Source organism: Idiotropiscis lumnitzeri, chromosome 1, assembly GCF_059441095.1.
Source record: "Idiotropiscis lumnitzeri isolate Australia: NSW breed Sydney's pygmy pipehorse chromosome 1, RoL_Ilum_1.0, whole genome shotgun sequence".
Lineage (NCBI taxonomy): Eukaryota > Metazoa > Chordata > Actinopteri > Syngnathiformes > Syngnathidae > Idiotropiscis > Idiotropiscis lumnitzeri.
In genome coordinates, this window is record NC_142391.1 from 37,109,225 (window position 1) to 37,136,486 (window position 27,262).

The window sequence follows — 27,262 nt, forward strand, 5'->3', positions numbered from 1 at the left end:
CCACCATCTTTCTGTAATGGATACCCGAAGGACAAATCACTCAATCACAAGTTTTCGAGAACAATGACCACAGCATACTCTGTCACTTAAGGGTATACTATAAGTCGTTTGTGATGACAGTTTGCTTGCACCGCTGCTGAAGAAATTGGTGGTAGGCTTGCAAAGTGTGGTCTCTGAGTGACCGTAGTATGCATGCTTCAACATGCAGCCGCTTCAAGTTTAGGTCATTGCATTCAATCAGTTCACCACTAGATGGCACAATATTTTACACTGTACCTTTATAAGACCGAGCCAAAACAGTTTTACATCAGCACTGTATTTAGTTTGCCTTCAACTGGACACAAGTTACAAAAACGGCAACAAATAAAAAGGGTATTTCCATCTTTTTTAATTAACAATGCATCCCTTTGATAGGATTGTATGTTTCTTTAGGTCACCAATGCCCCCAAAACATACTGTACACAATATACAGGGGAAACCACGATTCAGGCAAAAAAAAAACAAAAAAAAAACGTATTAAATTATAATACAGTCTTGAGGAAAATATAAATAACTTTTTTCTTCTCTGGTTGAGCACACTATGGTACAGACATATAATAAATAGATCAGATCTGACATAATTCAGTTGATCTATGAATCATCTCTCTTTGAGTCCATTTGTGTAGCAGCATTAGAGCAAAAAACATACCAATGGAAACAGAGATCAATCCAATCCCGTCTCCCTGGCAACCTTGTACAGATTATTTAGTCAACCCCTTCCATCTCAGCCACTGACAGTGCTATTGCATTGTGGAAAAAGAATCCATGGTATTTATACTCTGACAATGTAATGGCAACCTTTAAGAAAAAGGAAAATAAAGTGTTACAAGCAAGAATCAAGGTGACAACTTGGCCCATGCGTGTTACACATGCAGAGGAAGTGAACCAAAGAGGTAAGAAGGCATAGTGTTGGGGAGCTTCTGAGTTTATGCAGGTTTTGGTGCTAAATTTATATGAAGTCATTCTACACAATGAATACCAGATACAGCGCACTTATCCAAAGATCATTGCACTTCTTGACTAAAAACACAAGCTCACCAAGAATGCAATGGCTCAAGAAGGACAATAAGCAAAAAGGATGGTAACAGCTAGCATAAACCTACATGCGATTCTCATCATGTACTTCGTAAGGGTGGCTTAAACTTTATAGTGCTTAAGATGACAATACTACAGGTGGTTGATTGTCTGAGATACAAGAAATAAGAAAGGAACATTTGTCTGTGCTGACAGGAGGCTACAAGTTGCGGGAAAGTAAGGAAAAGAGAAGCAAAAAACACACGTGGCTTGTACAGATTGCAGGCGGGTTGATTGTGAAGCACAAAGGCTCCACATGCTTAAAAATCATAAACAGCAGGACTCCTTTTTTAGTGTTTTGTTTTGGATGGAGAAAAAGCACACCAGATCTGTGATCTCACTGGGTGGACAATGTCTGTCATGACAGAGAACAACCTGTGGAAGGAGACAGTCAGACTGACTTTTTTTTTTGTTTTGTTTTTTTCCTTTTGAAATAGCGTGAGTCCTTAGTCCTTTTGATCCAGTTCGTTTTGTGATCTATTACTGAGTGTTGCTCAAGTTTGCCAACCCTCTGAAGACAGTATTTGGTTAAGCTGCTCCACTTTTTCGCCCGTTAAAAAAAAAAAAAAAATCTGAAACAGCATTAGGCGGTAAAACTTTGTTTGCAGACACTAATGTTCTTCATTTCCAGTTGTTTCTTGCTTGAAGAACAGCCAAGTGACGTGACGCTGCCCTCCTCCTTCACTTCTTCCTTGGCTACTTGGACTCTGTTTTGTCCAACAGAGAAATGCCAAACCCACTCCCACCCTTCAAGCCATAGCTGTTTGTCAGTCTTTCATGGTTCACTGTTGGGTGGCGTGTTCAGGGTCTGGTATGCAAGACACAGACAGGAAGGATGATGATCAGGATTCTGCAGGAGGGTCCTCTTCCTTTTCAAAAGGTTTTGGCAGCTTTGTCAGGATTGCCTCTGCCTCCTCGTACATCTAAAACAAGCAAGAACCAGCGTCCCCAATAAATATTACATTTATACATTCATTTAAATGGGATGGGGAAAGACAAATAGACTTACTGGCATGAACTGCACATCCTGGAAGAGCTCCTGTATGAAACGTCTGGAGGTCAGGCGAAACATACAGTGGGCTAAGAGGTGAGACACCTCAGAGTACAAGCAGATGTCATCAAATGCATATGGAAACTTCTCCTTTATCCTAAAGAGAAATACAGGGAAGTAGGGCACAAAAGTCACAATCAAGGATCCATCAGTAAAAAAAATTACAGTATTTCTCAGACTATAAGTCACACCACTCACACAATAAATCATGAAAAAGCGAAAAAAAACCAAGTCACTTTCGACTTGAAGTCACATTCTTCTGAAAATTTTTCAAACACTGAGACCAAATATTGGGTGCAGTCTGCTAAAGAAGCTGGCGGTAATGCAGCAAAAGTATCGACGAATCGTCAAAAGAAAGTAGAAGGAATGTAAGAAGTAGTAGTCACCATGGCAACCAATGTGCGACATGTCTCCAGTTTAGAATGCGGCTTCCTTAAGCCACAACAAGAATTTACAGCACCAGGAATTTGCCTTTGGCCACAATGCGACACGGGATTCTCAATAAGGTTAGCTATTTTAAACTAAATAGAAAAATGTTTCGGTAGTTAGAAGCGTAAGTTTCGAATTCAACAGGAACTCATTCACTGCTGTCAACACAATTAGGGGTGCATTCGGAAATACACTCCAAGTGCACACTGTTTCAATCGGACTGATTGAAAACTTAAGAGGGTTGTTCAAATGCGCCTTTTGGAGGATGGTGTTAGGGTGTCTGGATGAATGTCTGAACAAAACCTTTCTAGTTTTCAGGATCTGAAAAAAAGTGTGACTTAGAGTCTGAATAACATGGTATGCATAGTAAAAAAAAAACAGCAATTACGTGAGAAGTCCCGTTTCGTGGCCTTTGGTCCCAACAGACGAGCTGAGGTTGATGATGAGCCGAAGCACTTCTTTTCTTAGCAGCACTCGAGGGGCAGGGCCGTCCTCTGAAATTGCCTTGCCACCTAGTAAGTGACATAAGAGGATTAAAAATATGGCTCTGGTGTCAATCACTGCTCAGGTGTTTCTATACAATAGTGAGGCAGATTCTTTGTTAATTAGACTATTCACCAATGACAATGTCACTCGGCGTGGGCGTGCCACAAATGGATCCTTGTGACACGGCGGCATCACTACAACCTGACACGCCAGAGAACTTGGACTGAGGCATCACCTCTAGACGATGGCCGCTCTGGCCTCCCCACGATGGGAAGTCCACATAGTCTGGAAGAACAAGGTTGCACACTGAAGCTCAACAAAGGAATGTAGAGCAAAAGCTGTTTCAACAAAGTATATTCAACATATTTTAACAGATAATTTTCTTTAATCAATAAAAATCATACTGGTACCAGCTGACATTGATTCTTAGCCTTTTGATGAATGATTTACTATTTTCTCATGCTTATATCCCAAAAAGGAATTTTAACAGGATTGTGTTCTTCAATGAAATTCATGTGTATGTTCGTGTATGCGTATAATCACCTGTCCGAGTCCGTGTGCTGTTGGTTGGTGGTTGCGCGGGGTATCCAAGGACAAGTGCTCCTACACAGTAGAGGCAGTTTTCCTCAGTGTGGTCCTGCAGTCCCGTCTCATCCGAGTCCACAGTGTGATTTGGGCAGTCGCCTCTATTCGCAATCAACTCGGAGATACTGAACTGCTGCTTCAGTATTGGGAGGGCAAGACGATCACCTACAGGGTTTAATGATGTAAAAATTAACACAATCTTAAATTATCACTAAAATATTCTGTTTCTTTTACAAACATACTGTTGATTCAAATCCTTGTGTATTTGTCTTTTACTTGAGGCAATAAGAGACCATTACCATTATCGTCACCAAACAGAAAGCGTTTCCTCTCCTCTGAAGGTGGACTTATCCTCTGTTGAAAGTATGCCGTGTCTCTGATCTGGAACATATCATTAATGTCCACGGGCAGCGCAAGGCCAATGTAGTCATCGCCGCACCCATAGGTGGCGCTGGAGACCATGGAGCGCACAGAGGAGCAACGTTGCAAGGTGCTCTGGTTGATTGGGCTGAGGAGCTCCTCCTTATCCAGAGAGGCAAAGCTTAGAGCCTTCAAAAACCTAGGGAGGCCAAGAGGAGAGGTACGTGAGAGGATCCGAGGGGAGAGACTGGGAAGGAAAGATAAGGAGTAACAGCAAAATAATGGTGGATAAGCAGAGAGATTGGGTGAGGAGAGAGTGAGAAAGAGGGTGGAGAAAAGGGCTACAACAGATCAGAAGCTGCAGCACATTCAAGTGTTGAATCACATCATAGAAGAGCTTCATAATATAAAAGAAAGAAAGTTTCAAATGGAGATGAAATACTTCAAATAAAAGTTAACACATAATTCATGACAACAAATGTGATAATCGCATCCCTCCAACAATTGGCCATGGGTGTTTAGTGACTGAACTGCTTAGAATGCTAGGCAGCCATTAGGCGTAAGAGTCTTTATTGGGGGAGTGATTTACTTGTAATTAGTTGTTTTTTTTTCTCCATTTTATACATACATATAATAATGCATTATATTTAAATTCTTGGCATTCAAGGACACTATACAATAAGTTACATTCCCTTAAATAAAAATACAATAAAAATTAATAAAGCAAATCAAAATTAAAAACACAAAAGGGCAGACAAATTGACTGTACATATTGCTAAATGATTAGGTCGAGAAGCATATTTAATGTATAAAATCAAGTAGCGTACGTGATCCCCATAAATACTATTTAAAAATTATTTTTTTATACAATTTCTATTACAGTGTAATACTGTACATCTAAAATAATATATGGTAGAGTGAAGCACAGTGGAGTAGTGGTGTGTAAATCTGCCTCACAATTCTGAGATTTGGAGTTTGAAAATAGACGCCCGAGTGGAGTGTGCACTAGGGTGTAATGTAAGTAGGGCGGTGATGTTGGATACACTACTCGGTTTACAGAGAATTGGAATTACACATACATGCGTAATCAAACGTATTACAAACCTTGCCCAGTATCTTACAACTTAAGGTAATGCCCCATGCCCAAATTGCATGCACTAAAGCTTGCAGTGCACATGAAAAAGTCGAACAAGCACACCAGATGCGTGTTAACCCGGTACAACATTTAAGAGCACAAAACAAAAAAAAGGTGTCCAAATTGGCTGACCAGAGTCATCCGTGTGATTCAACACCTATTCTGACATACATGCTGAATGAAGACCGTCAGAGACAATGACAGCTCTAATGGCAGTATCTAGTACTCGACACCATGGGTCGCCATGCGTTTTATAATAGTAAAATAAAAAACCAAAAAAATAAATAAATAAAAAAAAAATCACTATTGATGGGACATCGTGATTTTCTAAGAATGTAAACATGACTATTTGAAAATGTAAACACTTGTACATCGGCATTTATTTTATATGTCATTAAAACAACATGATAGGGTTCTTCAAATAGGTAAATATTAATTATTAAGGATAACATGAATTCTTATTTCAGAAGTGTGTACTAAACTGGTTGTCCTTTGCAAAAACCACTGCCCAACTCTCACTTTTACTAAGGTTAGTGACAGCTGGGCTACACTGAAGGCGAAGCAGCGGTACTTTCTGTGCGCTGGATGTCAATGTGAAAGTCAGGATCCTGCAGATCCACTAATGTGACTCAATTTTCTGGCTGACAAATACATTTTGGCAAGCGTGTGACATTTGTGGCGGTGAGAAGTATTGGATACACCATACCACACATCTTCAGCTCATCTTCGTGGAGGTCTATTAGCTTCAAGGAGCTCATTGTGCATATGTTGCTTCCATCCGGGCAATGTAGAAAGAATGGAGGTCCGTCCCACAAGAACCAAGAGTGGGTCCACCTACCTACCAACTCTGCTGCCACCACCACCACCACCACCTCTCATCGAAGCCTATGTAGTTTGTGATAACAGGGGGCACCTCCCAGAGAGATATACTGAGCGAGGTTCAAAGAGTTGGTTCACAAACATATTTGTGTAAATGTGATCAGCAGTTACAAGTCAGATGTGCAGGTTTACAACTAATACTAACTACCAATCTACAAGAGATTTTCAGCCAAGTTCTACAGGGGTCAAAGCACAGGTGATGACCACTGTGGGTAAAGAGGCAATACAAGAGAGTAAAAGCAGACTCGCACTAGAATCTAACTAAAGAGGACACTGACAAGGTCCACCCACCGCGGCACCAGGGTTCTGGACAGTCTGCGGTATGGACTTAAGACACTGGACTCTGGGCAGGTACTTCTCCTGTCTGATATCCTGACAAACACAACACAATGTCCACGAAAGACACAAACTGCAGATGCAGACAGAAACCCAGACCATCCCCTGACAGATTGACGCTGTATGGACAACAGTATTAGGACACATGGATATCAATATATTGCTTAAAAAAGGGAAAATAGAAGAAAATATGGAGCTGCGTGTCACTTTTTTTGTGCCTCCAATTCAGTTTCCACGCGATTGGAAGCGAGAAAATATCTGTGGGAATGTGTGTCCCTTCATCCGGAAGACCATTTGAGCAATCCTGGCTCACAATATCTGTTATAGTACATCCCAAAGGCGTTAGACTAACTGATTATGAGGTGTGTCTTAATATTTTGGTTCATGGTGCATCTAAAGTGAAGCATGGCCTTATATGCTTTGCTCCCAGCTCTTTCTGCGCTTTGTAGCAAATGGTGAAAGTGACACCCATGACTCACTAATAAAGATTTAAAAAAATAATCATGCGAAGAAGAACCAGAGTGCTTTTGATGTATAGTTTCCATAACCAGGCCTTACCTGCGAGGTGTGAGTCGAGAGTCCAAGCTGCCAGTCTTCATAGTGATGGTGTCTGTGAAGAGCACATCTTTTGCAGGGGAAGCCAGTGCTTCACTATGGGACAAAGATGGGTGTATCCTTTGTTGCTGCAGCCGCTTCAAGGTGGCATAGCCCAGCGCATCTCTTGGGCTGGTGTACATGAAGCTGCAGTCAGCCAGACTCTTGATGGTGGTCACTGAGGGGGACTTGAGAGATTGAGCTCGACGGGGGAGTGTATGCGAGGAGCCGGGTGGTACCAGAGAGACAGTGGAGGACTTCGGTGCAGACATGTGGTTGGTCTGTGCCTGGGGAGTCAAAGGGGACAGCGTTTTGACAGTCTTGGCTGAGACAACTGTGTTGAGGCTAACACAGTCAGAGGAGTCCGGTTCAGGTTCGGAATGCTCAGGGTTTCCAACGGTTTCCCTTGATGGACTGGAGCTCATGGAGCTGATGCCGCTGGTTGTGGTGTCCGTGTTAAAACTCTGACTGCGGCTTTTGAACTGAGTACCTCCCGCGCTTCCTCCCCCTCCCACATTACCCCCACTCGATGAGGAACCTCCATCTCCTCCAGTGAGACGCTCTCGGCTGCTTTGCTCCCGCTCTCGACAGGGATGCTCCGCGTGCCCTCCCAGACCACTGAGTGCCAGTCCTGAGCCTCCTCCCCTGGCCAGCTTTCCATCCACGAGATGCTCCTCAGATCCCCCTCTGGTCCCGACAAATGACGTCTCCAGGCTGACAGTGGGACTTTTTGGCATTGCTCTGCCATTTAACACAGTGGTGAAAACATCACCCTGGTTTGGGCTGTAGACAGAGGGCTCTGTCACTGTCCGGTTACGCCTCATCTTAAACTCAGTGGGTGTGCGGGAGCCCGTTGGGGTCTTGGGGTCACTTGTGGAGCGCAGTTTCTTGCTGGGGAGGGACAGCGAGTTGAGGAAACGTGCACGAACAAAGCGTGTGGAGGCCAGGATAGTGAAGGGGCTGCGGTCCTTGACTGGTTTGGAGTGTATATAGAAAGGAGCCTCATCTGACTGGTCCAGAACATCACATTTGTCATCGTCCAGGATGTACATGTCTGAAAGCACAAAGGAAAAGACGTTCTCCAACAATGTACAGAACAAAGAGTCATATATCAGTCTACATACTTGGTTGAGACTCGCTTTCACTGTTGTGACGAGAGCTGGTGGATTCAGAGTTGAGACTAAGTGTGCTTGGCACGGACGAGAGTTCAGAGGTCAACTGGGTTTCAACCTCATCTGGAGTGACTGGCCACAGCGTCCTGCGACTGTGTCTGACTGCATCCCAACCATACTGCTTCAACATCTCACACCCCTGCCTTGTTTTGGAGATCACTCCCAGCACATAAACACACGTACTGTGGATAGAAATAGATCCAATAATTAGAGAAGATAGAGATTACTCACAGAAGGTTTGTTAATCGCCATACTGCTCTAGTCAATTGAGTATGTACCGTGATAATTTTGTTCTGTTTTACTTTCAATAATTAAAATTGGATTTTACTTTACAATACTAAGTGACATGCAGCCTAAATAAAAACAAATAATGGCACCTCCTTTCCCTTTTTATTCTAAGAGACATGAGGTATTGAAAAACTGCATTTACACTGAAGAATAAAAGTGAAAAAGTTTGGTGATTTAGTGAGCCCTGTAGAGAATAAAAAAGGTCTTACCCTCGTACTGACAAGACCTCGCAGTGCTGAGCTAATGAAAGGATGTCAGGGATGACATTCTCCTCATGGAGGAGATTTAGGCCCCAGTTGGAAGAGCCGATGTTGCCCTGGATGGAAATTAAACAGAATCCATTAGATATGTTTTTACCTTCAGGCATCATTGATTAAAATTAGAATAGCGGTATCAACCAAAATGGATTGGATGGATGATCTGATATGAGAGATAATGGATTAAACAATAAAAGTAGGCGTTGTACTCTTAGTAAGCGTATGCACCACTTACAGATTAATTCCAGAGGTTTTTGTACTGGGATCACTAAGATTGTAAAATTAAAGTGCGTAAAACATTAACTTATATAATTCAGTGTTGCTGACCAGAGCCCAGAGAGCAGCCTTAAGCTGTTTGATGCCCTCCCAGGTGTCCAGCATCGGGGAGCGAACCGTATAGCTGAGGTCAGGAACTATACTCTGGAGACAGAAAAACAATGGGTTCAAAATAAATCTACATTATTTTAAATAAAAGCAAAATGAGGTTAGATTAACAAAGTTTCCATGCAACAATTACCTGAGTCTCCAATAGATGGCAGCCTGTTTTATCATGGACTAGCTGACCATACAAGTGCACAGGAAGATAGACATTTGGTCTTTGTAACCTGGAGACGATCAATGAAATTAGACTGAAGTAGTTTTGGCTTGATTTTCTAATGCAAAACAGTAAAATCTGCTTCTTACCTTTGGTTGCTGCGTCTCACATAGTTATCGCCATCAACAGGTTTGCGATAGGTTGTTAGTGCTTCGTTGAGTTGCTCCTCTATCAGATCGACGTATTTTAGGTTGTATTCCTGCAATTAAAAAGACAATCACATCTCGCAAATAAACAACACACTTTTTAAACCACAGGTTCTCTTTTCTTAATAGCACACGGGCAAACTAAATCAGTGCAAGAGGTTCCTGTGTGCGTACCTTCTGCCATTTATCGAGCTGTTTGCTGACATAACCCCTCTCATTGAGGTAAGAAAAACCTTTAGGTATGGATAGGAACCTGAGGAGCAGAAGAAGGCCTTTGTCTCCGAGGTGAGACAAAGCTGGTTTCAGCTGAATGAGGGCATGAAGATTGGCCTGTAAAAAACAGTCATAAAAATATGTCACGGGGTTTACTGACCAGTTCAAGTTTTCTTTTTTTTTTAATTACATTTTACAATACATTGCTATCTTGATTTGAGTGTTTGACAGCAGAGGGCAATATATTGTCAAAATGGCTGTCCTGGGCAGTCCTGAGATGGATGAAATCATCTGCATAGTAGCTAGGTTCATTCTTAATCCAACAACACAATATTAACAAGAAAACTGGGTGTAGAGTAATAGGAGAACAGGGATGGAATAAAGATATATGATTGTGAGTAGGAAGTGCATGAATGTCTCTCCTTGATCACCTTGTCCTCACAGGCTTCATCTAGAATATCGAGGGCCTCCATGGACACAGCCTTGCTATGATCATGAAGCTGTGTGACCAGCAGCTCCATGCCCCAGCTGCTAAAGAATTCCACACCTGCTCGCAGCAAGACACGGAGGTGCTTGGTGGCATACAGTCTGCAGGTCTGCTCACAAGATGCATAGTTTGAGAGAAGAGAGACAAGAATAATACAGTATGAGCAATAGAGACAAAGATTAATGCTAAATTGCTTCACATAAACGTTTTTTTGACTTAAAGATTTAATTCTTTCCGGTAACAGGCTTGTAAACTCAATTTACTCATATAATAAGTCAGTTTTGCCCATTGAAATAATGTGAAATACCATTAATGCGTTCCAGCTCTACAAAAACTACCCACATTTTTTGTTACAAAGTTTCTATGGAGAATTTAAATGGAACAGTATTGTGTTAGAAAAAAAGAAAGGCTGAAGAAAAAATAGTTATAAACTACCGTATGTACAGTAGTATTTGTGTATTGGATGAGCGACTTTAAGGCACGTGGCCAAGTCAGTGACATCAGGAGTGGAGTCAGTTTGGCTTCGTCGGTCGGTTAAAGGCCTTCCCAGACTACTACCTTTTTTTCGTTCACGACGGTCATGCTACAAAATAATATTGTTCTTTGTGTTGGAGCAGGTGAGACTACAAGTCCGTCTCGAACCAGGTCTTAAACTCACTGTCACCCATCACAGAGAGTTTGAAAGGTTATATTTCAAACAATAACACAAGAGAATATGTCTAAATGTCTCTCCTTATCATTGCCTGACAGATATACTTGTGTGTTTATGTTGTTGGCCTACATCAGTAGTAGCGGTAAGGATCTTGGAGAGGATCACTCTTGCCAGACCATCTCTGCTGTAGTCCAGTGCGGCTACAGCAAGCTTCAGCACTGCATCCTGGTTCTTCACAGAGCACAGATTCAGCAGGCTACAAAAACAGAAAGCAGATCGTTTTAAGTTGTGTGAATGTGTGTTGATTAGGGCTGGGTGATATGACCTCAAATCAATATCGCGAGAAATCGAGCAATTTTACCTCGATAACGATAAATGCACGATAAATTCCCACGTGGACTAAAATCAAAATAAATGCAGGAATTGCATATTGACCGTTTTTTTTATTGACCAACTGGTACACTTTACTTTCAATGAAAAATAAAAGTACAAAAATCATTTGTATGAACATTCCAAATAGCTTGCAGGGTTCGCGGTTAACTTTAAAAACTGCTTGCCCATAGGGCAAGTGCCACTAAAATTTGCCTTGCCCGAGTGGCCAAATTACTTGCCCGACCTGGGCAAGTGACAATTTTTTTTCTTTAAGAATAAAATGTTTATGGTTGCGCCACAAATGTAAATAAACATATAATCTGATAAGCATAAATTAATCTTGTTTTCATCATCAACCATGAAACCCTACTCACAACAGCAAATGTATCATCCTGTGCAGATACTGAAAATGTTAATTGTAGTTTTAATAATTAACAAATCTGCATGTTAAATTGGGAAAATGATATTACAGCAATCCAGATGATCAATTTTAAGTCCAAGAGAGCGTATTAATTGAGGAATCACATGAGTAAATTATGAGTGTGGCAAATTTGTGTATTCCTTTAAGACCAGTGCCTGTGGTGCTGCCTCCATAAGTTTCATAGCATAAACAGAACATAGTCACTGACACTATGTCAGGTCACATCATGAAGCTAATGAATTAACAGCCAATAATCAAATATTACTCCCTTCCTTACTCACAACTGAATTGTCTACTTAAATATATTCGAGCTATTTTAGTCATGTCAGAGGAATCCGAAATGTTCGGATTTGAACGAACTCGCCGCCACTTGTAAACATGCGCAGAAGGTAAGAAAACTTCCGGCTGTCAATTTTCGGCCGAAATATCGTAGGTTTTTGTTGTGTTTTTCAAACTTCAAATGAGGATGCTACTACAACGAGTTCCAATACTGCGGGATTTATTGACGTCCACTTTAACTCGACATTCACTGAACTAACTGATCCCCGTAGCGCCCGCCCATTGCCCCCGATAAGGCCAATGGACCATACCAAAACATAAGGGGGTGTCTGGGTTAAACCATCACCATACAGTGCACACAAACAGATCACACCACCGTTTTCGTCAAAATTAAAGATATTTGGCTGCTTTAAAAAATGCTTGCCCGGTCGGGCAAGTTGCCCATAATTTTACCTTGCCCGTGGCCAAATTTCACTTGCCCCGGGCAATCGGGAAGCGGTTAACCGCGAACCCTGAGCTTGCTTTGCATGACTTGAACAATGTCACAAAGAAAAAGGGTACCTCTTGCGAAATCTTTTTCTGCAAATAGATTGCGCCAAGATGCTCTCATGATGTAAATAATGGCAAATAAAAAAACGCTAAATAAAATGAAAGAAAATGTCAATGCAAGCCAAATAAACAAGTGGGCATTATCGGGGAAAATGTGCCGTCTCGAGTACTCTGGTGCGCAGTCGCCACTTGTCATCTATGTAATGCACAGTTAGGCTCAATCAGAGATCCATGTTGCGACCCGACCACAAGTCGGATGTAGATGCAAAATGCTTGACATGTCTAAGCTCCCGGCCCGATGTAGTCCATATCGGGAAATACGGCTTTCATGAAGCGTTTAAATCCTGTGCGCGCCACGTAACTAGAGGAGCTTTATCTTTAGCTATGTGCTAGGCTATCGCGTCCACCTCTGAGACGTTCTCTCATATGGTGTCGCCTCCGTTATGGGCTGTTGGCACTTGTCGAACCTTGCTTCTCACTTTGAACTTTTAGCACAGCATGGTTGTGTTGTGGGTGGTGAAAAAGCTTCTGGATTTGAATCGCCAGCAACGAGAGCGACAGACGGGTGGAGTCACGTGACTAGAGGCGCTGTCGCGGTCTTAAAGGGGCATGAACATTGCCGCAGACAGAAAAGGCTTTTCTTCTTCTTTTTTTAAACACCGAATTTACCGACATGGGCAAAATGATTTCGGTCATTGTAATACATTTCGGTAACGGTAAATTTTCGGTTTATCGCCCAGCCCTAGTGTTGATGAGAATACACAGAAACGTGTTAGATAGATCCTGTACACTCACCACTGAAACAGGCCACATTTCTCCAAAAGTTTGACTCCCTGAGAGTGTGCAGAGAGTGTCCCCAAGAAGAGAAAGTAGTGTTGGCTTAGTGTGGTGAGCAAGCCATTACTCTGCAAGCAGCGCTCAGGCTTGAGGCCTGCAGACGAAGACAGCCATGACACCATATCCCTCACGAGGTCCTCCAGGTAGCCCTGTCCATCCTAGTAAATAAAGAGAGCAGACAAAGACAGTACAGGACAGAAAGTTAAAAAGTCCAAAAGAACATGGAAATGGAAACATTGGGGTTCTAGGTTTTTCCTCACCTCATCTGAGTCCATAAGGAACTCAACAAACTGGCAGCCAACCACAGTGAGTTGTCTCGCCTTAATGTGATCCAATGCCAGCCCTGCATACAATTTACTACTGGGCTTGTAGAAATACAGCAGCCTCCGCACAAACCTGCATCACATGCAATAATAGTGCAATAATCAGAACCACATAGATTTTTGTATCGAGGTCATGATGGTTAAGAGTCTGTCATTAGATCTCACTTGTGCATCTGTTCATCTTTGTTGTTCCTGAGATTTACATTTGGCCACTAGGATGAGAAAAAAAATGTATTTACATGAAATACTGAGAGCTAAAGAAATAAAAATGATAAACAATTTTGAGAGAGATGGCGCAACATGACAGTTGCCTGACCTTAAGGATAGTGCCAATGAGCAACCAGTTCCACTCTAGGTTTTGCTTATGGTTGAGAATGTGACTTTCTCTCAAGTTCATCATCAGCGCTTCCTCTGTATCCTGCTCGGTAAAATAAAGAATTGAAATGAAAGAAAATGAAACACTTTCATGTTGGTTCAGCATTTATTCAGCATTTATCTAATCATCAAAAGTAAAACAATTTTAACTGATGGCTTTAGTGTATAATAATCACTTTGTCATGTTTGTCCCTGCCTTAAGATATCATTCGTAAAGAAGAAGCTGTGCACGTTACCTTAATAACGTAGATGTCCCTTTGGACCCGTGAGTGTGACTCTCTGCGGCTATGCGAGGACACAGAATTGCGGATGATGTGGTCTAGATAGAGGCTGTGTGGTTTTACACCTTTCTTCTTTCTCTCATGGAAACGCTTCAGATTGTTGACAGCTGCACTTGCCCGACTATCAAAATTAAAAACAAACCCATGAAGGGATCAGGTTATGAGTTCAGCGCACTGTTAGAAGAGAAAATTTAAGCATGGATGTACTCACAGTCGTTTTTCTTGTGGGATGTCAAAGGAAGCTGCCATGTTGATAAGGGTGGGAAGGCAGTGCAGGTGGTGACTGTGGGTGTGCGGAAGGATGGTGTTTGCCTAAACATGGGGGACACACGGAGCCTTGATTGCATACAGTATACTTTTCATTAGGGGTGTTCCGAACAGCGTTTTATGATGACAATTTTGATCATCTGAGACTGAACACATGGATTGTCTGGACATATTTAAATTCTAGAGCTGCTGTTTACTAACAATTACTTTAGTAGTTGATTAATCTGTCAACCGTTTTAGCGATTAATGAATGAGAATAAAAAAAGCATTCTGTCCAAATTTCCATCCATTTCTTATTACAAAAAAATCTGTAGACTATTTCAGAATGACCATGTTCACCGTATTTACCATGATTCAGTTAATGCTAACAGACTGAAAAACAATTTCTTCCAGAGAGCCATCTCCATGCTGAACTCTCACATACAACTACCCTTACCTCGTAGAACTGCAACATAATGTGTTTATATTTATCCAATTTCGTATTTATTTTCTATGTAATTATTTAATCTTTAATTAATCTAATCTATATATTTAATTAAAATTGTTGTAGCATTGCACTGGAGCGGGGAGCTCTCTAATCTCATTGCAACCTGAGTACAATGACAATACATTCTGAAACAATTATAAAGGAGGCTATGAACCAAATTATAACATTCACACAGCACACTTGTGCAAAGTCATTAATCTGTTTGTTTTTACTCACCTTCTCCAAAAGTTTTTCTTTTTTTTCCCCAATTGAGTTGTATAGGTCAAGTTAATAGTGGAGTAATTTTTTAAAATGATTTAATTTGGCGTTATTTTTAATGTCACAAAAAATAGCATCGCAAAAGGGGTGTGTAAACTAAAACAACATTTACATTTGTTGTGAGTTTCATCTGCCTTTTGACTTTAGAAGAAACAATAATGCACTGCACCTTGGACTTCTTGTACAAAGTTTTAAGTGAATGTTTTATGTGGTTATGGTTATTCCGCATCAATGTTAGTAAGTTAATAACATTTTCAAATGTTATTTTATTTTTTTTTTGTTTTTAATGAGCAATACATAGGAAAAAAAATCACACCTGACAAATACACCACAATACAAAAAAACTAAAATCATTAAAAACTAAACCAAAACTAAGCATTTTCCAAAAAACGACAACTAATAAAAACTAACAAATCTATTCTGACAACTAATTAGAAATAAAAAAACAAAACAATAAAAATTAAACGGAAATGAAAAATCCCAAACTATAATAACATTGGTTGAATTTGATCAGCTTTTGTGATTGGCAATGAAAGGCATTGATTGATCATGGTCAAGTACCACTAATATTCATTAATGATTATTATAAAAAGGATTTCCTCACTATACAGCGAGACAGCTTCACAGACACTGCCTTACCATGTGTAGAAGCTCGCCCAAGATGATGGTGGCCCTGACAGCAAGCGGATCATCGTTGCTTGTCACCACTTCAACAAGACCCTGAAAAGAGATAGAGCAATGTGACTTTAACAGAAATACACAAAAGATTTCAATCAATACTATGAAAACGTGTCTTAAATGGCAATTAACATTTCAACCAAATAAAAAAACTACCCTGTATAAAACAATAATGTACGTCCCTTGGTGGGACACATGCATATTACTCCCACAGCACTCACCTCTAGCAGCCCACTGGTGATGAAGGCAGAGAGCACAAATGCTAAATAGTTATCCATCAAATCAGGCCTGGTCAATGGAAAAGATGAGAAAACAAGTTTTGAGTAATATAAAGGGTAAAATGTCAAGTCAGTCAAAACATTTCAGCTTTTTATATCGCAATGGTCTTATAGTATTTCTCACCGTGAGCGAGCCCTATGGGGAAGAACAACTTTGGCCTCAGCAGCAACAAACCCATCAGAGAGTCTCCATGTGTCCTGAAATCTAGCTGGGTCTGATAGGGAAGAATTTATTGCATATTGAGCATAGAATATGGATTTAGATTTGATCTTTAGGGTGCAAAACTGTGGCTCCCCACACCCATACTAAAGAGAATGGTAAGTGTAAAAGTTGTTAGAGAAGACAACAGAAACTGTATTACTCACCAACACTTAAAAGAGCCTCTGTGAAGTCTTGGGTCACAATAGGCACAGGGAGCCTAAATATCTCATATAACACCTCCAACAAGCCCTTCTGCAAAGAATTTTTTTATATAGATAAAAAACATTATTAGACTAAAATTTGGTGCCCCCCCTTTCAACAACTTAAAATGTTTGCAATAATAACACTCACCCTAACTTCCACATTTGGTATGCAAAGTAAACCAATTAAAGACTGGATTCCAGAATTTCCAGACTTGCATAGGTTTATAATTCCTATAAGGAAAAAAACAGATTAATTTAAAAACACCAAGTTTTAAACAGGAAAAAAAAGTTTTAATCCACTTGACTTGAGGCCTTACCAGACCAAGAGCGAAAAGCTGCCACTATGGCCATCCTACTTGATAAGAAACGTGCCTCTTTGTCCTCTCTGTGAATATGAAAACACACACCCATTAAAAAAGAGAACACTGTGTTCCTCACACAAAACATCATTACAAATGGACTAGAGAGTTCTTTCGAAGAATGTAAAGAAAACCTTTCATGCAAGATCAAACTTGCACAAGTACAAACCTGAGAGTAATTATATAAAAAAAAAGAAAACAAATTAAATCACTCAGCGCTACTTTCCTGGGTTATCATGAAATTAATAAGTATGATTAACATCACCAGTGAGTCATTGAGGAGTCAAAAGCCAAGATAATAAGGGATGTCACAAAGACATACGACAAACCGTTAAATTTTCACAGTGGTCACCAAGATCAGAATACAAAAATTGTAAACAGACCAAACTGACACAATACGAAGTTTTTGTTGCCTTTTTTTCATACTACGCATGCACAAATACTCACTTGAGTTGCCCTTCAGCCATGTCTGCATTGTGACGGTAGTGAAAATCTGTGAAAGGTGCGAGGATTTGCTGTAGGACAGAACACACAGACACATAAAAAACAGTAAAAGATGAAGCACACTTGGTTTGCCTTGACCAACTTAATAATAATTTACTTGTTCTCAGACATTATGTGGAATTTCATTGAAATGTTCCTGTAAATCCTCTGGCAGTTTGACTGATGTCATATGACATCCATGTGGCTAATGTGACTGGTGGTGGGATGCCTTGGTCCAAGCTGCTTGTATAAACAATGAGTCTATGGGGAAACTGCAACGAGTGAAAGCAACATGGGAAAGAGAGGGCCAAGATTCGGCCGCTAATACTGACACCCACTAAACTGGTGATATAAAATAGGCAGGACATGGCTCGCAAGGAACTGGAGTTTCCTACGCCTGCTCTATATGGTGCATCTGCATGATTGCGTGTTTGTGTGTGTGTGTGTGTGTGTGTGTGTGTGTGTGTGTCTGTGCATGGGTACCTCTAACTCTACATCAATGCGCACGTACTGACGAGTACGTGGGTGGTTGAGAAGATGAAGGATGGTTGTGATCAGAGCTTCATTGATGCGGCTCAGCTGACAGTCAATTACACTCTTCAAGATAGTGCTTAGTCCTCCCCGTTTAGCGACCACCTCTGGGTTTTTCAGGGCTACAGGGAATAAAAAATAATAATATAGGACAGGTCCTTTAAAGCGGAAGTCAACCTAATAATTTTCTTTACAATATGTTCAATGTACCCCTAATTGCCTAAATGTGTCATTCTGATTAATATTTTATTTGTGGAAAATGAATTAAGCAGCAAAATCCACCCGTTTTTAGCCATCTCAGGCGGCGGCCATTTTGCCACGTGCTCGACTTAAAATGACATCACAGTTGCTCAGGGCTTAGGTAACGACCAATCGTGCCTCACTTGTTTACTAAGTTTGGTCATGTGATGTCTGTGAGCTAAGTCGTGATTCATATTTCACCAACAGAGTTGTAAATCAGAATATGGGGTTTAGCTAGTGGGGCCCGCATTGAACATTATTGTTAAGAAAACTTCCCCCTTTAAAATGAAATTGACATCCACCAGGTTTGTCTGCTAACAACTATCAGTAGACATGTTTGAAATATTACTTTTTAAGTCAGTCATACAAGAACATCTCACCAAGCTCGCAGACAATCGCAATGGCTGCACGGACCATTCGGTCCCTCTCCTGTAGTCCATCAGTCCCCACAGCAATAAGAGAGTTTGCAACAGATGTGGGGAAAAGCATTGCATTGACAGTGATGATCTACAAAAGGAAAAAACGGGGGTGAATCCAATTCTAACTATTATTTTTTATGATAGCTTGGAAAAAAAAGAAAAAATTGCAAGGATTGAAGCATAGATGTAGAATATATAAGACTAAAGGTGGTTTGATATGCTGTCTAGTAATTCAAGACAGTTAATACCAAAATTGTTTTGTGTTTTTGTGAGACATTATGGTATACACACCCCTTAAGTATTAGTTCAGTAATACTTTCATTTGTGCTGTAGACCGAAAACATGTGGCTTTGACATCGAAAGATTAAAATGAGACAGTTCTGCAATCTGATGTATAACTTCGAGGTAGACATAGGCTGGTATCAGATTCTGACAGCATGATAACCTTGAACAAAAATATTGCAGGACCAAGCCGTATTAACAGAGGTCAAATGTAGTATTTTGAATTATTTGTGTAAAAGAAAAAAACATTTTTTTACCCCATTGATACACGTATCATATTGAGTGAAAGTTTAAAAAAAAGAACATTCTGAGTCCACTTATCCCACCAATGATTATGAAAAAAAGACAAATTCTTGCTCACAAAAGACCTATTTATTTACAAATCCTTGACTTACAATCAACCTGTGACATCACCAAACCATTCTATTGTCTTGTGATGCTTTTCCTACCTCTATCAGCTGTTAACTCCTGTCTCATATTCAACTTTAGATGCAACCTAAATGTTTTCAGTCTACAGCAAAAATAAAACAACTGATCTCACTGTTAATACTTTTGGAGAGAAGTGTACATCATGAACTCAAGTGGTCGCCGCGGGTCGATAGCACTTTCCTAAGTACAGAGCATGCCTCTGTGTGTCTGCGTGCAAGTGTGCATGTGTGAAGAAGGTTTACAGTAAAAGGACTGAAAAAGCTATAAATAGCCTTGACTGCAGAGTTGTGCAGACCATCCACACACTGACATTGCTGCGAACTCAATGATCTTTGTGATGGTAATATGCCAAAGGAATTCATAGTGACTGCAAGATATGCATTCCTCCGGCAACATGGCAACAAAGTTGAAAATAAAATAACTGAAAAAAAAAACAATTAAAAATACACAGGATGGTTCTTGAAGACCAGAAGGAATGTGTGTCTACCTTTCGGACTAGTCTCAGCGCCTGAGTCCTTTCCCCTTCGTTGCTTTGCTGGATGTCAATGCATCTAAATATACACGATATTTTTTAGCACAAACAAGCGATAAGCGAAAACAAGGAATATAATCTTTTGAGCTAACTACGTTCTTGATTGAAGAGCAGTTTTACCTGGCTATCAAATAATCCACTTGTAGTTTGAGGACTTTCTGCAGCACAATGGTGTCACGAATGAGGTAGCGGAGTGCTCGCAACCCAGCAGCACGCACTTCCTTAGCCTCATTCAGTAAAGCAAGCCGTAGACTAGGGGCAACATAATACATTCAGATGAGCCAATCTACAGAGAAACATTTCTAAATAAAATAATTGATTCAAAGTAGTACTTTAAAGTGTCGGACTGGTGGCTGTTGGTCTGATTTTAGTCATTCTGAATTATTAAAGTACAGAAAGAGCACTTACCAAACAATGATTTCTTCGTATGTAAACCCAAAGATTTCCTCATGATGCCTCACACTGCATAGCAGCTGTAACACAGAAACCCGTTATTACAATGACACCGTTCAAAGTAAAGAGTAGCAGTATAATTATTAGGCATTCACTTGAAAAGTTCACTTCTTAATTTGTATTCTGCAAGAAAGTAATGAAAACTCAAATCACCCAAACAAAACCCTTCTCAGAGGGTGTAGCATTTCTTTGAACCAATTTGCTTTCATTGCTAATGGATCATGAACGTTCTAATTACAAACTGTAGAGGCTACGGATCTCACTAGTAGCATGTATAATCTTGTGGTCAACCTCAGTGTCCAAGAACCCTTTTAAGGAGTCAGAAGCAACAGAGACATTTGCATAGATGGATGTCCTGACTTGTTGTGAACAGGAGAATTAAAAAAGTCTATGAATTGCAGTCACACAAGTCAGATTCTTACTTGGCCTTCAAGCCACTACGATGCCACTGGCTGAACAATCAGTCACAATATGTCTGACATCCAAAAGACTTAAAAGAAGCGACTCACGCAACACATATCTGAAAATCATTTAAAGCAAATATTTGCATGAGTTGATTAATTGGTCGGTTCTATAAATTCAACAAGACCTTCCACATTATCGTCTTGAACTTGACCCTTCTATATGTGTTAATGTGTTTGTCTTAAAAGACAGACAATAAGAGAAATGCTTGAGGCTATATTTGAGTAAATGCTGAAACATTAAAACAATGAAAAGCAGAGACGCATCAAGAATGTTTTCTCAGTAAATAAGTGGATGTCCAAGCCTCTATTTTAAGAATAGAGATAGACTTCAGGTCTTCTGATGCGTTATCCAGTAATCTATCACAACTAAAGCCGTGTTATGTTTCAGCTCAGCACACAATTGCTACATGATTGAAAACTAAAACAACAGATAGTAACACTCCATTTACATAGTTTGTTGTATTTGCGGATGAAAATGTGTTTTCAAAAATCACAAAGGATTAGTTGTTGTAACTTTGCTAGTTACCGTAGTTATAATAAATGGCCAGGTCAAGTGTCTTCACAGCCTAAGCCATTAGAACAGTGGGTTTTTTTATAATAATAACACAATGTCAGTGTTGTCAACACTGCTTGAAAAATCATGAGCACGCTTATTATTAAAAACAATATTACCTTGACAAAGTTGTTGAGATGGCCAAGTTTTCGCATGTTGCTGACTCCATGAGGTTTGGCCACATTTTGAAGGATTTCCCTGAAGTTTTCTGGTGGTTCTGCAAGACAAAGAAAATGAAATACAATGAACTATAATACAAGAAATACAATACAATACAATCTTATTTATATAGCGCATTTCACAACAGCTGGTAGGGCAAATCATCGTATCAGTCAGGGAAGCGTCTCTGATATGTTGCAGGAAGGAAGTAGGTTTAGCTGGTCAAAGTAATTTTGCGTCTACAGTAAATACACAGTCCAGACAGTGAGGAAGTGCTTTTTGTATTCAGTTCTGATGACGATTTGATGCTTAGTGTAAAATCAATTAGTAAGTTGTTAAGTTAGTATATATGGCAAAGAAATAGAGCTGTGCAATTGAACATGTTAATTTCGCATTAATTCACTAGTTTATTAATGCCGACAATTGTTGTATCGCGTATAAATGCCTTTCATAACATTTCTTTTATTTTGAAAGTCAGGTGCTTCCGGCTGCGGCATTCACTGGGACAGGTGATCAAAATCTGTGTCCCCTGATCGCGGGAGCACACACAATGACTGCAAAATGGGTGGAAAGCATTTGGGCATTTGCATTTGTTATATCAACAAAGTTCAATCATTAAATCGTATATACATATTTCATAGTGAATTTCAATTCATCAAACACGATATGAAAGGAAATGGATCGAGGATGGGATTTTTCCAGCTGGATCAAATTTAAGTGTCATGGTCCAAATGGTGGGTCTCTTTTTAGAGAACATGTACTGATTGATTACCGTATTTTCCGGATCATAGGGCGCACTTTAAAGTCCCAAATCTTCCCCAAAACAAACGAGGCGCCTTGTAAAGCGACGCGCCCATTATGCGGACTAAGCATCACCCTCAACCATCAACTCTTTTACTCATTGGGCTGTTCGGAGTGCATGTTAGCACACCATGCTGGTCAAAGTCTGAGTCATCTATGCTTCCAATTGACTGTGACTAATACATTATGTGACTATGGCGTTTGGGTGATGGTGTAGGAGAAAGCTGGACAAAAGGGCAGCTGTCCACAATGTTGTAGTCTGTCTTATCATTTATGTTATTGCAAGCATGAAACGTCCCAGGTTTAGACAACAGACTGCAAAAAGCCCAAAGCACAACAGCACATCTCTCTAAACAGCCATGTGATTGGCTGAGTCTGAGTGGCTCCCAAGAAGCCATTTCTGTAATTGGCTAAGGCTGAGTGGCTCCCAAGAAGCCATTGCTATAATCTTTTTGTGTTATTTTTATTTCTTTTGGGTATATTGATGGCATGAGAGATACATGTTTTGTGTTAATCTTATTTCTTTGTTTCATTGTTTGCTTGTATGCTGAGTTTTTTTGTTTTGATTTGAAACCGTGACTCTAAGGAGTGTGGTGACCAGTGAAGTCCCTCCCCTGACGTTGTCTAGTAGACGTATTGCCATGACACCTCTTATTGGTTAGAGTCAGTGCAGCAATCCCTTAAGGGATTGAATCCTGGTGAGCTGGATACAGCTAGCGCGAGCTGGGCTCGCGCCTTGTAGGGCGGCGCACCTAGTATATGCATTAAATATGGAAATAGCACCCTCAACTCGTGTTGCGCCCTTTGATGCAGCGCGTCTTATGGGCGTAAAAATACGGTCTATCCTATTTATTGTTCTTTTGTTGTTGTTGTAACTGTCCATGTCTGCATTGATTGAAGCAAAAGAAAAACAAAACAAAGTCACTCGCGTTCTGCATTAGACTTGAGATGTGTTCAATGACCACTCACACAGTTGGACATCTGATTAACTCATGTGCATTCAATCCATCGAACAGCTATAAACCACACATCACTAAACAATGCGGACTTTCTTACACGGTAGACAATTACTAATAGTGACTGTTTCATCCCCTCCCCCCACCCCAAAACAAAAAAAAAAAGACTACACATCTTTGTGTTTTATTTGCATTTTTGTGAACAAGGTTTGGCAAAAAAAAAAAAAAAAATAGAAGACAATGCTTGCACTTGTCAGTAATGTATTTCATTTAGCGAATTATTCACTAGAATTTAAAATGTTAGTTATGCACATTTATGCACTCGATGAATAAAAAACGTTTTTGCAAAGAAATATTGATCACACAGTAGTGAATGTGAAGTGTCATGAATTTCAGCAGGTAGCATCTTTTCCATGCAAACGGAGATGACAGACAAAAATTAATTTCATAAGTGAACCAAACAGGTGAAACCTAATGATCAAGTGACTTGCTCTGTGTATTCTTGAGGTAATTTTTAGGAACTGCAGCAAATATAAGCAATACAGTGAACCCCCGCTACTTCGCGGTTCACCTTTCGCGGGGCATTGTAGTTTCGCCGAGCGGCACGACGGGGCGCTGGAGCGGTTAGACGGCCGGCGTGCGCCGAAGAAGAGCGTGGGCGAAGAGGAGAGTGGACGAAGAAGAGCACGTTCCCCCGGGCAAGATCGGGGGCGACGTTTCGCGCGGTTCGGACCGTACCAGAGCTCCGGAGGAGGCGGGCCGGCGTGCGTGACAGTTACGCCGAATAGGAGCACCTTCCCCGGGCACGGGCGGTGTCAAGCGGCCCCTAAGTTTAACCGAATGGAAGCTCCGGGGGAGGAGGGCGGGCGTGTGTCACAGTTAAGCCGAATAGGAGCACCTTCCGCCCGGGGCACGAGCGGGGCGAAATGAAACCGAGTTCAACCGAACGGAGACACGCTTCGGGGGAGCAGGTCCGGCGTGCGTGATAATTAAGCCGAAGAGGAGCACCTCTTCCGCCCGGGCACGAGCGGAGCGCGAGGCTGTCAGTTATGAATGAATAAATAAATAAATGAAGAATGCCACCTTTCATTTCACTGTCATGATCCGTGCCTGTCATGCCGCGTGTGTTTTTGTTTTTTCAGCTGTATGGGCGTTCCTCCAGCGATCGTCTCGCGCTATGCCGTCAGCTGCTGCGAGACGCGCCCACCAGCCCCGCACCGGATTCCCATTCACTCACTGATTACACTCACTATATAATCCACCTACACTGACTACCTGGCGTCGGATTGTTATCCTACTTGCTCATGCTCCCGTACTTCGATCGTTATTTTGTTCAAGTGTTTCTTGTTGTCGCATTTTTCTTTCATTTCGTTATCAGCTACAGCTCGGCTCGTTTTCTGTTCTCTTTTTCTGTCGATGATTGGTCTCCTCTTATCCTTCCGTGGTAAGCAATCTTCGTTAGTCATTCCTTGCCTTTTGCAAGCGTTTTTCGTTCTATAGTTATTCCCTTTTCCTGGTGCGAGTGTACCACCAGCGCTTTACGTTCTTTCCGCCGATAGATTGATATTATATATATTATAGCCAATAGACCCTCATAGTCCTAGATTGTAATTGGATACTGACTATATTGTGATTATAATAAATATCTTTGTATCACCACCTTTTTCCCCCCGTGTCTGCGTTTGGAGAGTCCTGCTCAATCCTCCAGCTCTGCTGGAGGATCATAACATTCACAAGGCACACCGGACGGCGTACCAGCAGGTAAAAGTCGAAGTAATTAAATAAATACAAAAAGAAGTAATTGAATAAATACAAAAATAATGGTTGGGGAATAAAAAAATAATAAGTTTTAATAATAATTTGTTTATTTTTTGTTATAACATGAATTTCACTCTCTCTCTCTCTTTCTACCCGTATATATATATATTTATTTATTTATTTATTTTTTTTAAGCATTTTTGAAGGTGCGCCGCTACTTCGCGGATTTTCAGTTTTTGCGGATGGTCTCGGTCCCCATTAACCGCGATAACCAGGGGTTCACTGTATCCCTTTTTCCTATGTAAAAGTTACTAGGGCATACAGATTCGAGCAGGCACCTGCCAGAATTTGTTGCCCCGCCCAGTCACAGGACGATGAACACCAACCACAATCAAATGACTGTGATCTTCTACGTGATTAGTTGACTAATCTTAGCAGCCCTGTCATGCACCGATATCAATAGCAGTACATCTCTACGTTAAACTAATAAGCACTACCCGATCTAAGATTGTATAGGACGAGAGTAGCTAGAGAGAAGCCCCCCAAAAAAAGGACAACTTCACTCCAGCTTGATCACTCATTCATGATCATGAATAAAAATAACGCTTGTCAAGATAACACATTTAGGTGACTTTATGTATGGTACAAAATCAAAACTGCATGTATAACTTTGACCATCAGTACATAAAAGATCCTAAAGTCAATAAGAGCAGCAAATTCTTGTTTTTAAGATGCAAAATAAAAAGATCTAAAAACATGACATGCCATTAGAAATTATGAACAGTGCAATAGACCATTTGTTTTGTATTTGATCAATCAATAATGAGGATTTCAATAATTACATGCAACATTTCAAACACTCACAAAAACGATGCATGTGTTAACCACCTCATATTTATGAATATAGCAAAGGACTGAGACAGGCATGCAAACGTAGTCATTAACAATACATCTTGAAACATGCTGGATAATTTCGATCATATTTCAACATTAATTGTGCTCAATCTGGCATAAAATGCTTTTAAATAGAATTTATATTTTGAGATAGAGGATTCAATAAGTCGATTTCACCATCCCGCATGAACTAAAAAAAAAAAAAAAGATTCCAGCCCTGCTATCAACATTGTGTTAGAAATATGAAGTATATGCTATGCGCATTCAGTATATTTCGATGCCAGTGAATGCCTCGCCAATTTAAAAGTATAACACAACCGATACAAATTGTGTACTATGAATAACCATATAGTTTATGCTTGCAGTGATGGGAGTCAATAAAAACAGCCAGTGCAACACCAGATCATCCCTGCACACCATCATGGGCCGTTTGAATGCTGCCCATCTGTCAACCTCAAACCGCGATTTCATATGGTTGACGAATGCGTGGCGGCAACAATTGTGGATGTTTAGCCTAATAACAGGCTATCCTACCCACTCGCCAATCAAAACAAAAGAGTGTCGTCATGGGTGGTTAGCTGTGGCAGCTAGCTATCGCTAACTCAGCTAGTTAGTTAGCTCGCGAACGTCTGTTATTAAGATGTGGCTTGAAATGTTATTACTCTAAACAGAAATGAAAGGAAACCAAGTGGCATTAGCAAAGAAATACAAAATTCCAGCGAGAGGCCTCAGTTTTTCGTAGCTTGTGTTTAGAAAAAAATATACCCATCCATAATGAACAATAATCGCTTTCAGTGTGATGTGAACAAGCCTTTGCTTACCTCTGGTCAAATCCAGCGGTACGTTCTCTTCCCCGCTATCATTCCGACCTGTCAAAAACACAAACAGCGAACATTGAGCGTGAAGACGTCCAGGTCACCAGCTGCCTCGTAAACTCTTCATTTGCAATATCCAAACAATAAACACAGCATTGACTCGGGTTTTTAATGCTTACCTCGCATCCGAAGACTCCGGATAGGACGGCCGCGGAAGCTGGCCGCCATGTTTCCAGGAACATCCACAACACCGGAAACTTCGTAGTTTCTCGCGAGACAATAAACAACAGGGGTGGCCGTAACAACAGAACATCACGCAGATTTGAGATCAGATAAACGATCTTAAAACCTATTTAATTATCAAAACAGCAAAAGTGAATCTGACCTGGTGCCTGTGGAGGTTTGAACAGGAACAAAAACCGCCGAGCAAGAAATCTTAGTTGCACTAACTTGAATGAGCGGTTAAAATAAGTTATCCACATGAAATAAGTCAGAGCTCTGTTTTGTAAAAGCAAATAATCCACAAAGTGGGTTTGATTTATTAAA

The 27,262-nt window shown here is 40.6% G+C and overlaps 1 protein-coding gene across 4 annotated transcripts; it reads right to left on the bottom strand.

Moving 5' to 3' along the window:
* Positions 1-368: 368 nt before the first annotated feature.
* On the bottom strand, positions 369-27,014 carry LOC148344520 (rapamycin-insensitive companion of mTOR-like). 4 transcript variants are annotated; one of them, XM_088299167.1, is made up of 37 exons: positions 26,896-27,014; positions 26,723-26,770; positions 21,453-21,550; positions 20,272-20,336; positions 19,984-20,115; positions 19,819-19,882; positions 18,582-18,708; positions 17,914-18,083; positions 17,395-17,462; positions 16,906-16,973; positions 16,737-16,819; positions 16,550-16,637; positions 16,308-16,398; positions 16,127-16,193; positions 15,867-15,947; positions 14,427-14,527; positions 14,171-14,336; positions 13,876-13,977; positions 13,725-13,771; positions 13,497-13,632; positions 13,195-13,394; positions 10,908-11,034; positions 10,071-10,235; positions 9,601-9,756; positions 9,370-9,479; positions 9,203-9,290; positions 9,013-9,105; positions 8,638-8,744; positions 8,093-8,322; positions 6,933-8,022; positions 6,330-6,410; positions 3,964-4,271; positions 3,623-3,829; positions 3,212-3,364; positions 2,982-3,105; positions 2,123-2,261; positions 369-2,036 (listed from the first exon to the last, which is right to left on the bottom strand). In XM_088299167.1, exons 1-37 carry the CDS (start codon positions 26,942-26,944, stop codon positions 1,956-1,958), a joined length of 5,310 nt encoding a protein of 1,769 aa, XP_088155293.1. In that variant the 5' UTR covers positions 26,945-27,014; the 3' UTR covers positions 369-1,955. The 4 variants fall into 4 exon arrangements, with proteins under 4 accessions (XP_088155293.1, XP_088155284.1, XP_088155275.1 ...); XM_088299158.1 differs by lacking the exon at positions 6,330-6,410 and having other exon boundaries at positions 18,582-18,630; XM_088299149.1 differs by lacking the exon at positions 6,330-6,410 and having other exon boundaries at positions 3,964-4,223.
* Between the last annotated feature and the right edge of the window lie 248 nt (positions 27,015-27,262).

Bases quoted from the DNA above. Each gene is read 5' to 3' on its own strand.
- LOC148344520 (XM_088299167.1), bottom strand. From the start codon at position 26,944: ATGGCGGCCAGCTTCCGCGGCCGTCCTATCCGGAGTCTTCGGATGCGA. The intron at 15,948-16,126 runs GTGAGTGCTGTG...ATCTCTTTTCAG, and splicing joins TCACCAGTGGGCTGCTAGAG to GGTCTTGTTGAAGTGGTGAC. The intron at 9,757-10,070 runs GTGATCAAGGAG...TGTTTTTTACAG, and splicing joins ATGAAGCCTGTGAGGACAAG to GCCAATCTTCATGCCCTCAT.